The 16,126-nt window shown below is 41.9% G+C and overlaps 1 protein-coding gene across 1 annotated transcript in view; it reads left to right on the top strand.

Moving 5' to 3' along the window:
- LOC133528326 (steroid hormone receptor ERR1) overlaps nt 1–16,126 on the top strand; it is a 61,939-nt gene that overhangs the window by 32,054 nt on the left and 13,759 nt on the right. The window contains exons 2-5 of the mRNA XM_061865669.1: nt 8,982–9,089; nt 12,384–12,620; nt 12,954–13,166; nt 14,891–15,076. Of these exons, the coding sequence (XP_061721653.1) occupies nt 8,982–9,089; nt 12,384–12,620; nt 12,954–13,166; nt 14,891–15,076 (744 nt within the window). The remainder of the gene's footprint in view (nt 1–8,981; nt 9,090–12,383; nt 12,621–12,953; nt 13,167–14,890; nt 15,077–16,126) is intronic.

Genomic DNA, 16,126 nt, shown 5'->3' with positions numbered 1-16,126 from the left:
TGACATGTAATATAACTGCGTAATTCTTTTTAGAATCACGTTGTCTGTAAATGATGAATATATTAATATTTAAAAAATATGTCCTTTTTGTTATAAAAGGCACTCGTGCATATTTAAATTTTAAATACTTCATTTATTGGATACATTTAAATTTACAAAAACTCGATATGTAGCAATTAAATACTAGTAAGATATCATCACTTTTTTTGCGACAAAAAAAAATATAAACTTTCTCTAGTGAAATCCTCCCAAATCGGTGAGTTTTTTCATTTTCCTTTATTTCTAAAAATCCACGTAAAAAAGACATACATTTGTAACGAATTTCATTCGACTGCTGAAAAGACGTCCGTGTCAAATACTTATTAATTATTTAAATTATAAATTTCAACAAATTAGTGATTCAACAATATCAAGTAAATTCGCGTGTTAGTCTGTTTAATTGCGTAGGCGTCTATTATTCAATCTCAGTCCTGGAGGAGGCGTAAATTGATGTTTAATCTGTTAATGGACATTATTTTGGGATTGTTAGCTATTGTGCCTGTCTAAATTAGGCTGCGAGATGACCTACTGCGAGAACAAAGGTTGGGGCAGGTCAGGAGGTCAGTCCTCCCGAAAAAAGTTACTTTCGTGCGGTCTGAGAACTCTGAGACAATTACAATGATGGATTAGGTTGCGGGAAAACGCTGGGATCGGCTACGAGCGTAGCGTTACGAAAACGTTGGCAAAGAACAGGGAATGTGTTAATTTATCAACGTTTAAATTTTATACACGCCAGGGGTACGCAGGGGGTTATTCGCGATTGTCAGCTTTTGCGAATAACTGACAGGCCGATATCGTCCGGCGAACTGGTAATCAATGGGCCCCTTTTAACAATAATCTGAAATACATACATATATAATCACGCCTATATCGTGTAGGGGTAGGCAGAGACCAATGATTTCCACTTGCTACAATCCTGATGTACAGTCAACCAATTTGATTTCTAGGCCACTATAGAACCATGCCATAATGACTTCTACGACAGTGCTTATTGAGTGATGCATGTCATGTATAGAGTAGTTAAAGCGACAAGGTTCTATAGTGGCCTAGGATTCAAATTGGTTGACTGTACCTCTTTCGTTTCCTTCATTTTCATAGCATTCCTCATACACGCTCGCCGATGTAACAATCTTAATAAACTGCCGAATCCGACACGAGCAGATTTAGCGGAACCACGCCGTTCTCTCAAAATAGTGTTTAGTTTTGAGTTTATGAAATGTATGTTTGTTAATCTGTTAGGTATGTAAGGGCATTTGTTGCCTGAAAACAAATGATTTTAGATTTTTTGATTAGATTATTATCTAAATAGTTACAAAAATCTCCGTAACAGAGACCGCATTCGAACCGGGGCTTTCAGGACGCTGGAACGACTAAGCCATACGGAGGCCAATACGAGCAGATACATTCCGATGTCAAAATGATGTCATTTCGCTCGTACGTATATTGGCGTACGTATAAGAAATTCACATCATTTTGATCTCTTCTTCATCGCGTTGTCCCGGCATTTTGCCACGGCTCATGAGAGCCTGGGGTCCGCTTGACAACTAATCCCAAGATTTAGCGTAGGGACTAGTTTTTACGAAAGCGACTGCCATCTGACCTTCCAACCCAGAGGGTAAAACTAGGCCTTGTGGGGATTGGTCCGGTTTCCTCACGATGTTTTCCTTCACCGAAAAGCGACTGGTAAATATCAAATGATATTTCGTACATAAGTTCCGAAAAACTCATTGGTACGAGCCGGGGTTTGAACCCGCGACCTCCGGATTGCAAGTCGCACGCTCTTACCGCTAGGCCACCAGCGCTTCACATTCACATCATTTTGATATCGGAATGTAAGTCTGTTTCACCGTCTTTCCTTAGTACACACTTAGGTTACTGTTTAATTGTTGGACGGCGTTGGTATATAATTTTGAAATGCTTACCGCCCAAATTATTAAACACAGGACTTCTAATTGACACATATGATTAAACACCCTCGTGCGTAATATATTTATATGAAAGCTACTGTGTGAAAAACACATTTGTGGCTTTCCGTCAGAAAAGGGTCCTTATGCTTCATGTGCATATGTTTTTAATTAAAGGCCAATTAAAGGCACCTAAATTTAAACCACCTTTTGTACTGATCAAATATTGCAAATCACTCTTTCGTCATCCTCCATACTATCAACACCCACTTTTCTACATTGAACCGTTTTGGCAAGAACCCTTCTAAACCAGTACCTTTTGGAAGATTATACTTCACATTATTATCAATCGAAGTTTTATTTGAGCCGTCGAGACCCTGACCTGCACGGCGGCTATACTTTATGTACCATATGTTCTTGTGAATCATTCATCATCATCATTCATTCATTCACGTGGAGGATAAGGCCTTCTCAGAAGAAAAGTAACATTTTATTCAAAAAGCGCCGGAAAATTCATGCTGAGAAGCATAATTATATCTCGATTATTCATTCTGTCGCCACGCCATACCTATTACCCATACACATGTAGGAAACGTTGCATCACGTTCTACGTTTTATCATTGCAAGCCGGCAATGTCACGAGTGTGTTGAACCCGCCATCCTTGAAACTTTTATTATCGGATAGATAAACGTTGTTTTTGTACACTATTTATAATCTCTAAAACTGACCTGATACAACGGAGTTGGCGTTGATGATTTTTTGGGATTGTGTGTTGTCTTTTGAACGTTTTTTACAAGTTTTTATTTAACTTGCAATGTTTGTATGTACAGTCTAGTGTAAAAATATGGGTTCACGAAACTTACTCAAAAATATGTCCCATAGCTCTTAATTCGCCGACATAAGCGCTATGAGACATATTTATGAGCAACTTGTGTGCACCTATATTTTTACACTTGACTGTATAGTCGCGGACTTTAATTGTTGAGCCATTTAGGGTTCAAGCTAATCTGGTTGTCAATACTAACGGTTTGAAATGTCCAATGTAAAGTAAACCCTAAATGTCTCAATCATTAATGTCCGTGACTGTACGAGTTTATAAACATGTATACATTTCTTCATCTTAATCCATTGCAGTAAGGTAAAAAAAATTATACATATTTATGAACTCGACCCAAAGTGCTCACAAATATCTGAACACACCTCCATTGTCAGGGCGTTAGAGTGCATGTTCAGATAATTTTGGGCACCTCGGCCGCTCCGATATATCTGATGTTCGAGTCCAATATTGCAAGCTCAATTAGACCTAAATTCGATTGACCTGAAATTTCGCATAATTTATGACAAATTGACGCTATATTATGGGTACCATCAAGCTGATCTGATGGTGGACAGAGGAGATGGCCGTAGGAACTCTGTGATAAAACAACGCAACCTAATTGTGTTTGGGATTGTTAAAATTGTATCATTGAGTAGGTATTAATTGCCTGTTAAAAGAAAATCACAGTCTGCGATAAAAGCTTATATCAAAAATAGAATTTTTGACAATTTTACTAATTTTGGGTTAGTTCCTTTGTGTCAGTGAGAATTTGAGGATCTTCGATGATCATCTTCATCATAAAGGGGCCCACTTACCAGTTCGCCGGACGATATCGGCCTGTCAGTTATTCGCAAAAGCTGACAATCGCGAATAACAGACACCGATATCGTCCGGCGAACTGGTAAGCAGTGGGCCCCTCAACGGTCTTTTAATAACGGTAATGCCATTTCTGTTATGTTTTGTTGGAAGCGCTGGTGGCCTAGAGGTAAGAGCGTGCGACTTGCAATCCGGAGGTCGCGGGTTCAAACCCCGGCTCGTACCAATGAGTTTTTCCGAACTTATGTACGAAATATCATTTGATATTTACCAGTCGCTTTTCGCTGAAGGAAAACATCGTGAGGAAACCGGACTAATCCCAACAAGGCCTAGTTTACCCTCTGGGTTGGAAGGGCAGATGGCAGTCGCTTTCGTAAAAACTAGTGCCTACGCCAAATCTTGGGATTAGTTGTCAAGCGGACCCCAGGCTCCCATGAGCCGTGGCAAAATGCCGGGACAACGCGAGGAAGAAGGAATGCCATATCTGTTTTCAAACCCAGAGCAACGAGGTTTCGTAAACACTACTGTTTCGTGCATTCGCAAGAAAGAAAGAATGGGAATTTGGAATCGACATTTTAAATTTGGCAATGGCTGCTCGTCCCTACTTTTTAATTCTGGGTTGTCTATGCTAGGTGTGACCTTGTTGCGTATATTCGTACGCTGACTTTAAAAATAAAACTGTTTTCTATTAAAATCTATTAGCGAAATCGTCTGTGAATTTTCCTCCTACTTTAAGAGCTGGCCAGATTCGAAGAATGAGTAAGACATGTTTAAGATAATAAAAGTTCGATAACTAAACGACATGTCAAAATTGACGTGTATTTCGATTCCGCTGTGATCCCAATAAGATCTATCTACGATATTCAAAGTGACATTGGTTGCCCGAATCGAGCTGCTTCTGTCAATTATACGACATACAAACGATATCTAAATGAGAACTTATCTAAACCAGTGCCCCTAGTGTAAATTTAGTCGATAGCGAAACGTGACGTACGCGTTTGCGTTAAGTCTCATTTTGTATAGGTTTTTGAACAGCGCGCCAAGCGGGACGTTTTGGAAAGTCAAAAATCTCATACAAAATGACACTTAACGCAAACGCGTACGTAACGTTTCGCTGTCGAAATTATTTACACTAGGGGTACTGAACTTATCGTATTTCATTCTTCGAATCGGGCCGAGTGTTATAAATTATAACAGTCTCCTAATTTAATAGTGTTATAAGTAACATTTCGAAATGCATTGACGCATTGAATGCACCAACTGATTAAACTTTAGCAGTAAATAGGTTTATTCTATTGTTTTAACTTTCAATGTGTGGAATAATATTGCATTTAATAGTGCAGTATATCCACTACGGAGATATAGAACACACCTTTCCTTTTTACGCGCTTAGTGTATGGACTATTGGATTTTAAAGGCGTTTACATTTTTTTTGAGTGTAGACTAGTAATTTAAAGTTACTTAAGTTCTCTTTACGTCTAACCTGTTGCCGTTACATTGCTGAATTGATGAAAATTTGCAGCATCATAGCATAAATTATACATAATTTAATGGATTTGGATCATTCTCGCTGTCAACTTGTGGTGAGTTACAATTGTTTCCATTAATTTCGTTTCGTTGATTCAGCGACTGGTCTGGCACTAGTGGGTAGTGACCATGCCTATGCAGCCGATGGTCCTGGGTTCGAATCCCGGTAAGGGCATTTATTTGCGTGATAAACACAGATATTTGTTGCTGAGTCATGGGTGTTCTCTATGTATTTATCAATATACGCATGTGTCGCCTAGTACCCATAATACAAGCTTTGCGTAGTTTGGGGCTAGGTCCGATCTGAGTAAGACTGTTCCAAAATATTTATTTATTTTATTTTATTTTAAGGATGTTTTAACATTTGCAAATAAACTAAAGGAAATCTTTAAAGTTTCCATAAAATTAGACTCTCACACCGTCGACGAGAACATAAAGTATAAGAAAAACCTCATACATGGCTTGTTGCATCTCGGTAACTGGTCTGGTCAGGTGCCTAGAAAGATGATTTTCAAAAGATAATTGTAGCCAAGACCCCTAGCGTCTTTTGAGCGTCAGCGTCTAGTCAAGTCTATGGTTTGCTGCTCGACGCAACGTTTGCGCAACTGCGTAGCGACGCTGTTTTTCATAGCGCTGACTTGACGTCGACGCTCGGGGGACGCTAGTGCGGGGTGGCCCTAAGAGTAAGGTGGTCCGATGAGTTGTAACAAATAAAACCTCGCACACCAAAAGTCGGTCAAGCACGTGCACGGAACAACCACCAAACACTGTTATCTGATAAGCCGATTGACGTTTTGTGTTTGCGAGGACGGGCTCGTGTTGTCTGATATTTAGTGCGTGCCCGTTAGATCGGGAACAAAGAATTTGGAGGCAAATTAAGTTTATTTATCAAGATGACAATCTCTGTGGTGTAGACCGTCTAAGCTCTTTCGTCGTTTTTAACTCAAAAGCTCCCGCTGTTGACTGTACAGTCACGTCTGAAAACATCGACACGATCGAAGTGCCAAAAATATAGTATACACGACTTTATGGCCCATATATTAGGGTAGTGTATACATATTTTTGGCACTCTGTCCGTATCGATATTTTCAGACAGACCGTACTTATACTACTCATTTCGTTGCTTATGATCTCTGCTGCTGCGTACTAAGAAAATTAATGCTACGGGCTACGGCGTAGCGCTACGAGCCCTTCAAACGTATCGCGTAGCGAAGCGAGAATTGAGATCAGTTTGTTCAAAGGACATTGGAACCCACAAATTGATGACAATTAAATTCCATCACACACACACACACACACACAGTTCAATTCAGTCTCCTTTGGTAGAGCTTAAATGAAACGTTTTACCCTACATTTGAAAAAAAAAAAAAAAAAAATGAAAATGTTTTATTTGTTAATGATACAGGGTTCAATTGTAAAGGTTGGAGTCTTCTAGTAAGTATAAAATACCTGTGACAGAAGACCCCGCTTTTCCATAACAACACGTGTAGAATTGAATTTATCATTTATCACTTAAATATTACATTTCTATATAAATTAACGTGCTAAAAAGTCTACCAAATATTTTACGTGACAACTACTACTACTACTTTAACTATAAACGAAATAAATAATATTGTGACTACTTGTAAAAAACATAAATTAACATATTTGATATTTTCATAACAAAGTAATTCAATTTGTTCTCAGAGTAACTGTGTTAACAATAACAAATTTATTAATTTATAAATTTTTGCTTTTTCCTCGCAAGTGTATAACGTCGTATGAAACACGTGAGCTTTGGTCATTACACACATCGGCTTTCTAATAGCTTGTTCGCTTCCAGCACACAATATCGCCTCGAGTGTAATGTAATGACCAACGTAGCACACTTGTATCATAATAAATAAATATTATAGATACATTCTTACACAAATTGACTAAGTCCCACAGTAAGCCAAGAAGGCTTGTGCTGTGGGTACTCAGACAACGATATATATAATATACAAATCCTTGAATACATAGAAAACATCCATGACTCATGAACAAATATCTGTGCTCATCACGCAAATAAATGGCGGTCCGGTCGTTAAATATTATGGCTTTATTTATGATATTTGTTTTTAATTTTAGTGTACTACGTATCATAATATATTATTAAAATCGGAATGTTGCTCCGTATTTCGCGAAATATTAATACGAACCTGCCCGTGCATACATATACATATTGGATGAATGAATACAGATTCACTCAAGTTACTGATAACTTTATTGTTACTAACTGATAACTTTGTTTTCCGCTTACTGCTCCTAGACTAGCTACTTTAGATTAAAACATATTATTATTAAGGTAGGGCACTCATGGTCTATTAACACATTGCTTATTATTAATTTTTTTTTTTTGTATAAGACTGTTTGTTGCCTAAATAAAAAAATAAAAAAAAGAAATATACCTAAGACTATCCGGGCATAGTTGAAAGTCGCCCACTGCCTCGCCAATAGAAAAGCGACATCATCGGTTGACGTCACAACTATTTTGGTTGAGGCCTTGAACGCCTAAACTGTTGAGGTAGGTCAGGCTGTGTAACTAATGCTGGTTAGTCGTGAGTCTAGAGAATTAAGTTTAAAAAGACTCGACGTTTGAAAGATTTTTTTCAAGTCTCATTGGTGCGATTTTGTAAATTTAATAAATAAATAATAATTCTTTATTTCAGTGTTTGAATCTCCATAGTTTTGTTAGAGTAACCTAGTGTCGCACTGCTGGGCAAAGGGGAGGGGAGGCCCTTGTTTCCTCCACACGGCCTGTCGTTGGTATTTTCCCATCATGTGCAAGTCGTTCCGTCATCTCTTTTTGGTCTGCCTGCGCCATCTATGGTGTTCAGTAACCATTTTGGCCCACCTTACCACCTTGCGGCAGACGAAAATAATGCGCTTTGTAAATCGTTGTAAACATTTTTGAGTATTCTCTAGAAAGGATTATATAGGTATGTATTTTGTTCAGGAAAATCTAGTTCCTAAAATTTGAAAGAACTCAAGCTTAAGCAATATAGTCTGAGTAAGGGCCACTTGCATGTTCCTGGGTTAGCCAACTAACTTAGAGATAACCGTTTATACAGTACAGTTTAACCCTGTACCTTCGACCGACTAACCCATATAACTTTTTAAAGTGAACAGACTGATTGTTTAGCCAAAGAATGGTCTTTTATGCTTAATCTAACTTTATACATTACAACTAGGTCTTTACAACTTTACCTAATGGATTGAGTTATGGTTTTATTTACTTTAAAACTGTATTCTTCTTGTTAAATATAGACGCTTTAGAAATTTCCTTAAAGTCTCCTCCGTTTTTTAATACCGAACAATCATGTAATTTTTCCATTTACGCTACGTTGTTGTTAACAGTAAGTAAATATGGCAGACATACAATTTAGGTTACAGGAAATACCCTACACTTCACCCACCACCCTGAAATGTAATTCCGAACAAAACTTTACCGATAAGTGCTTAGAAAAACACACTACGTCACTACGTAATCCCACTGGATTACCCCACGGAAAATATTGTACGTGATTGATATTGGTTTCAATCTCTTCCCAATGACACATTTTTATGTTGTTATTTTTGAAATATATTCTATCTATATATTTAACTCGTAAGCACAAAAACAAGAAAAAAAATATACAAAAAAGAAAAACATAGGAAGAAGATAGTGCCACGAGATGGTCTCATCTCGGCATGATGCTTAGCGACTTTCAGAACTGGTCTTCCGATAAAACAATCCCGTGAAACAATCATGACAGGCTGTTTTACCTATTCCAAAATAGGACTAACTGAAATCGAGTACATTCGTCTAAAAATCTCATATTATATATCCTTAATGTTTTTATACTTGTTCCAGGTGTCGATGATGTCGGCCGTCAGCGGCACAGGCGACCAGCTACTCCGCCGTGTGAAACAAGAGGCCGAACCACCACCACTCCCGCGCCCCATGCTGATGCAGCAAGAGGTAAGATTGCTCACTAGAGTCACTAGATGTCGCTGTAGCAAGCGGCGCGATTTCTACATCGCGCTAACGGTGTTTTGACGTAGAATCTATTATTAATTGGTGATGTGAGTTGAACGAGTAGAGAATTACAGTACTCGCCCAGCGAGGAAGAGGTAAGATTGTCCGCTAGATGTCGCTTTAGCGAGCGAGGAGATTTCTAGATCACGCTAATTGTGGGTCTAACTGTGAATCTTTAATTAGTTGGGCAATGTGAAACAAAGTGAGCATATTATCCATCTACACAATGCTCTCTCATCGAACAACTATCTTTGGCCGTGTGTGTGGCAGTGGCTGCTCCTTAGTTGATTCAAACGATGTTAGATGTCGCTGTGGCAAGCGAGACAAATTCTACATCCCGCTAACGTTATATCGCTATAAAATCAATAATAAGGTCAATGTAAGATTTATTGCAGGGAAGACCGTTATATGGCGTGAAATCTCGTTTATGTATACGTAATTCGCTCAGACACAGTCAAAAAAGGAGAGCTTCCATCTGTAAACGGAGTACGTGTACAAACGCAAGAGTTAAAAGCGACGAAAGAGCTTGTAGACGGTCTTTCCCATATTATACTGTAGAGCTTAACTATATGTATATCTGAAACCTCCATAATGCGTATCAATACTGATTCATTCACTGTCTCCACACGGAACGTATAAAACGACCTCCATTGCGCACGCATTGCACAACGTATTACGTAAAGGAGCATTGTGCAGTCGAGGACATGCAAATTCCGACCCTTTATCTTCATTCATGCTCGTTTGTTTACTACATGTGACTAACTATACATAGGTATAAATACGGGTTTGTACGGAGTAGACGTAAATAACTTGAGTATTGGTCTTGTTGAATAGTTGCATTTATTTTATACCACGTGGGTAGCATACAAGCGTACGGCCTTTCTGAGGGTAAGCGGTCACCGTGGCCTATAGAAGCCTGGAACACGTGGGTGGCAAACAACATACTACCTTTCTGAGGGCAGGCGGTCTCCGTGGCCTATGGGCGCTTGCAACTCCAGGTGTGTTACATGCGCGTTGAAGTTTTTTGAAGAAATTCTTACTGTAGCCCCTTGCAGAAACCTTGGCAGGGAGCTCAGTCCACCACCGGAGCATCCGCGGGAGGAAATTCCTCTTAAACCGCACAGTGCGCGACCATTTAAGTTGAAGATCGTAATGGTGCACATAAGCTTCGTCGTTTTTCACAGAAGAAAAGACACAAACGATCTGCAGTACGAGTTTTAGTTATTAAATCTGGTTTCAATATGATACTGATCTGATCGGTATCTGTCAGCGTCAAAAGTTACGTTTTTTGATTCGAGTTCTTTCATTCATTCTTTAAAAATTATGGCTTTAGTCCAGTGGGAATATTTCGGCTCTATCAAGGTATTAGGAGCTTTAAATACGACTAAAATTGTATGGTGAGTACAAGACAGTGTACGGTGATTTTATCAGCTCTTGTAAAGCGCTAGCTGGACTTTACAAGTAGCACGTGGACTGCCCGCCGTTGACTCCAAAATGGTGGTTAAACGCGTTTCAAGATTAATTCTTCATTCACTGCACACTACCACATTAGTTTACTGTTTATTAAGCTATCGATATTACACTTTAGACAACATTAATGTGCAAAAAATAAAGGAATTAATCACGAGGCTAACTATTAGGTTGGCGCTCAAACCGGACGTCCTCGAATTTTAGTTATTAGATCTCACTCCAATGTGATACTGATTAGTCAGTGACAAAAGTGACGTTTTTGGTTGAAGGTTGACATAATGCGCAATTCAGAAGGTCCTCTAAAGAGATTGGAATGATTTCAGATCCATGTTAGATCAGTATCATATTATATTGTTGGAATTAGTCTGTTAGATTTACAAACATATTTTTGAACAAGCTAAAAGCAAGACAAATGCCTGCACGCCCTATGACAAAAACTGATCGCAGAATCAGCATTGTTCGTCGCCAGAAAAAAGGATCTCCAATTTGTATTACACGGTCCGTGGCAGAAAAAAGGAACCATTTGTATTACGAATATGTATTGCATGACGGACAAATCGTTTCCACGAAGTTTTGAAAAGGCAATCGCAATTAGGCACATTTTTAACGACGCCAATTTAATATTTTCAACCGACTTCACGATTACAAAAGGAGGAGGTTCTCAATTCGGTTGTTTTTGTTTTTAATGTTTGTTACTCTATAACTTCAGCAGCAGGAACCGAGGGAACTCTTCAAATCTGTGATAGTGATTTTTGTATTTTCATTCACAAATCAAGCGTTTACATTTAAAAAAGTGTCATAACGAGAAGCGCTGGTGGCCTAGTGGTAAGAGCGTGCGACTTGCAATCCGGAGGTCGCGGGTTCAAACCCCGGCTCGTACCAATGAGTTTACGAATTATCATTTAATTTACCAGTCGCTTTTCGGTGAAGGAAAATATGGTGAGGAAACCGGACTAATCCCAACAAGGCCTAGTTTACCCTCTGGGTTGGAAGGTCAGATGGCAGTCGCTTTCGTAAAAACGAGTGCCTACGCCAAATCTTGGGATTAGTTGTCAAGCGGACCCCAGGCTCCCATGAGCCGTGGCAAAAATGCCGGGACAACGCGAGGAAGAAGAAGAAGAACTTAAGTATGAACGGTTATAAATAATTCAATGGCATTTCAAACTGTTTTGTGGAGTCGGTTTTATTTTCTATTATAGATTATTTAAGTTTCTTCCTCTATTCTTAAAAACATGAACGCAAGAAAATGCAATTTTGAGCTAGTTTACAATCAAGCGTGCTACTTTATTATATGTCACAGCAAAAAATGGGTCAATGTACTTGACTTTAGGAGATTGGAAGGACATTTTTTGTACTTCATTTTGCGTATGGTCGATTTACGTTGTATCGTGTATTTTAAACTCCCGGTATAACCTAAAGTTTGGTTTATTGTGTGGGCAAGGCCGGCATTTAAAATTTTCGGCTGAGAAGACCATTATAGGGCAAGATCTCTCGTACTTGTATATTTACTTCGCTCAGACACAGTCAGAAAGGAAGGGCTTCACTCCTTCTGCTCTACCGACCTTCTTGTGTACAAACAAACACACAAGTTAGAAGCGTCGAAAGAGCATGTGACGGTCTTGCCTGATAGACGGTTTTTGCCACATTGACCTTATTTAAGCTTGGTTTATTTATTCAAAATTAGGTATAATTATTTATCTTTCTACGTTCTACTACAGCCGCTTCAACTACTCAACAACCTATATTAAACACCCTATCATCTTCCAGATGGAACTTGAGCCCAAAGAAGAGGTGAAGTACTGCGTATCGCCCGGCGAAGGCATCGTCGGCAACACCAGCCCCGACCAGCAGCACTGCTCTTCCACCACCGCCGCTGCACCAAGCGCTAGAGATGACGATGCACCTAGAAGGCTTTGTCTTGTGTGCGGGGATGTTGCGTCTGGGTTCCACTACGGAGTGGCCAGCTGTGAAGCTTGCAAGGCGTTCTTTAAGAGGACAATCCAGGTATGACGATCTGTTTAAGTTTTGCTTCTTCAAGTCTCGAAGGTTGAAACTGCTCCTATAATATTGTGGTTGGATCCAGCGCTTGAGATGATGCTCCTAGGAAGCTATGTCTTGTGTGCGGGGATTTTGTCTGGGTTCCACTACGGAGTGGTCAGCTGTGAAGCTTACAAGGTGTTTTTTAAGAGGACAATTCAGGTATTGTCAAACCTGCCCCTTACGTTTAACCCTTAAGTTCTTTCTGCTCCAAGTCTCAAAGGTTTAAACTGCTCCTATGACATAGTGGTTGCATCGAGCGCTAGAGACATTTATATTAACAAGTTTGTATTTCAACAGGGCAACATAGAATACACCTGTCCAGCCTCGAACGAATGCGAGATCAACAAGCGGCGCCGCAAGGCGTGCCAAGCGTGCCGCTTCCGCAAGTGCCTGCGCACGGGCATGCTGCGCGAGGGCGTGCGCCTGGACCGCGTGCGCGGCGGCCGCCAGAAGTACCGGCGCGCCGCCGAGCCGCCGCCGCAGGCGCGCCCGCACCTCGACGACATCAAGGTGTGTACCGCTCTCCCCGCCCCGCAGTAGCGGCGACCGGCGCCGCGTGGCGTGCCAAGCGTGCTGGACCGCGTGCGCGGCGGCCGCCAGAAGTACCGGCGCGCCGCCGAGCCGCCGCCGCAGGCGCGCCCGCACCTCGACGACATCAAGGTGTGTACCGCTCTCCCCGCCCCGCAGTAGCGGCGACCGGCGCCGCGTGGCGTGCCAAGCGTGCTGGACCGCGTGCGCGGCGGCCGCCAGAAGTACCGGCGCGCCGCCGAGCCGCCGCCGCAGGCGCGCCCGCACCTCGACGACATCAAGGTGTGTACCGCTCTCCCCGCCCCGCAGTAGCGGCGACCGGCGCCGCGTGGCGTGCCAAGCGTGCTGGACCGCGTGCGCGGCGGCCGCCAGAAGTACCGGCGCGCCGCCGAGCCGCCGCCGCAGGCGCGCCCGCACCTCGACGACATCAAGGTGTGTACCGCTCTCCCCGCCCCGCAGTAGCGGCGACCGGCGCCGCGTGGCGTGCCAAGCGTGCTGGACCGCGTGCGCGGCGGCCGCCAGAAGTACCGGCGCGCCGCCGAGCCGCCGCCGCAGGCGCGCCCGCACCTCGACGACATCAAGGTGTGTACCGCTCTCCCCGCCCCGCAGTAGCGGCGACCGGCGCCGCGTGGCGTGCCAAGCGTGCTGGACCGCGTGCGCGGCGGCCGCCAGAAGTACCGGCGCGCCGCCGAGCCGCCGCCGCAGGCGCGCCCGCACCTCGACGACATCAAGGTGTGTACCGCTCTCCCCGCCCCGCAGTAGAGACAACCGGCGCCGCGAGGCGTGCCAAGCAAGTGCCTATTGGGACCGTGCGAAGTGCATGGTGGGGGTAAGTAAAGCGATCCCAGCGCATAAGGTGGTAAAAATTTGAACTAACTGCGGATAGCGTCTTTAACATTTCGTACAATTATATGGCTCGAAATGAAACTTTGATTTACGATTACTCCTGAAATATTCATTTAAATTGTATGGTGTAAGGGATCATTGTAATTTGTATGAAATGCTTAATATAACTAACGTATTTATTTTGATAATTGTTAATAATGTATCCATGTAAATAGCTTTGCAAATGCCACATATTACGTGATCTTTTTCTAGAAGTTAAGAATGGATATAGTAAGTTATCCTTAAAAGATAGACATTTAACATCGCGGTTTTTTTTGTAGACCTATGAATGAGAAACAACCCCACCATACATTGTGTTGTTATAGCTCAAACGGATTAGGCAGCGTTTTCGATTAAAGCTCCTAGCCAGCGTGATTTTTTCCGACAACATCGTTATATTTCAAACAATTTACACAAAACCTTAACAAGTTATATACTTAAGCCTTCCTCAAGAATCACTCTGTTGATAGATGAAAGTCGTATGAAAATCCGTTCAGTAGTTTTTAGTTTTGGAGTAGTTTTATAAGATGTAGTGAATTGACGTTTTCCCCTAGACTTGCGAACACTAGGTTGCGTGACAGTCGTGCACGCTCCCAATAGAGAAGCCATGCCAAGCAATGAAGTTGTCCCAATCGTAATCTGGACCATGCGACCGAAACGTCGTAAGCGCCATAAAATTCATGGTGCTTACGCGTTTAGGTCGCGAGATTTATGCTCCGCTTCCATAGTTTGTTGTTGGACGACATCAACTCATAGCGCAGAATACTGGTTCTCTGTGCCAGCTGTATACGATTCTTTTTACAAAAACCTTATTCCAACAGATCCTGGAAGTCCTGTCCTCGTACGAGCCGGAGCCGTTCACGTGCGGCGCCCCGCCGGCCGGCGTCACGGAGCCCGCCGCCCGGACCCTGGCGCTGCTGGCGGACCTCTATGACAGGGAGCTGGTGGGCGTCATCAGCTGGGCCAAGCAGATACCTGGCTTCACAGACTTGCAGCTTAATGATCAGGTTAGTCGATAAACTACTTTATTGCTTGGATATAAGGTGTATTTTACGGTTATCAACCCGGCCATGCAAGGCTTGGAACCGGTTTAAAATACCGGTTTATTTCGGTTTTCCTCCAAACTTTTATAAGAACGCGAACGTTTTAAGAACTTTGTTGTAACCTAAAAAAATCGGTTTATTCGACGAGCGAACAAACGGCCGGCAGGCATGGTGGTATGCCACGTAAATATAGACACCGATAAAGGACGAAACTGGTTTTTATTGCTCTAAACCGGTGAAATCGACAAGAACTGTTCTCATAAAACCGGTTTAAAAATAACTGTTTTTCGAGCGAAACCGAAATTAAAAGGTATATGATAACATTGATAACGGTTTGGGTGTTTAACCAGTTTCCGAGCCTTGCGGCCATGTACAATTCTCAGACTCTTAAGGTGCAGTGAGTTCAGATTTTTCTGCGAGCTGAGCACTGAGCGGACCGCCGTGCGTGCCCAGGTTCGCGGATATCATTGTTATTTTTAGCAAAAAAAGTAATCGATCTTATCCGTTGGGTAAAACATGCATTGTAAAGATTTTAGAGAAACCATTGATATAAAACCTGAAAGAGACTTTTACATGAGATTTTTTTTTACATTGTTTTTTTTATACCACGACGGTGGCAACCAAGCATACGGCCTGTCTGATGGTAAGCAGTTACCGTAGCCTATGGACGCCTGCAACTCCAGAGGTGTTACATGCGCGTTGCCGACCATTTAAAAATCTGTACACTCCTTTTTGAAGAACCTCATACTGTAGACCCTCGGGAAAATCTCGGCAGGTAGCTCATTCCACAGCCGGAGCGTGCGTGTGCATTCCTCGGAAAAGTGAATGATTGCCAACGTAAAATTGCTCTGCCAATAGCTCGTAAACGTGTTAACGTCTAATTTTACACATATTTTATCGTCACCTTTACGCGTTTCTTCACTATATTTAAATTTGGCAGATGCAATGCACTGCAAAAACGCATAAAAACCGCACCGCGATTTGTGATGTAAATATATCTGAGGGGCTGTTCTT

This window comes from Cydia pomonella, chromosome 19 (assembly GCF_033807575.1).
Source record: "Cydia pomonella isolate Wapato2018A chromosome 19, ilCydPomo1, whole genome shotgun sequence".
Lineage (NCBI taxonomy): Eukaryota > Metazoa > Arthropoda > Insecta > Lepidoptera > Tortricidae > Cydia > Cydia pomonella.
This window is presented reverse-complemented; position numbering and strand designations above follow the sequence as displayed.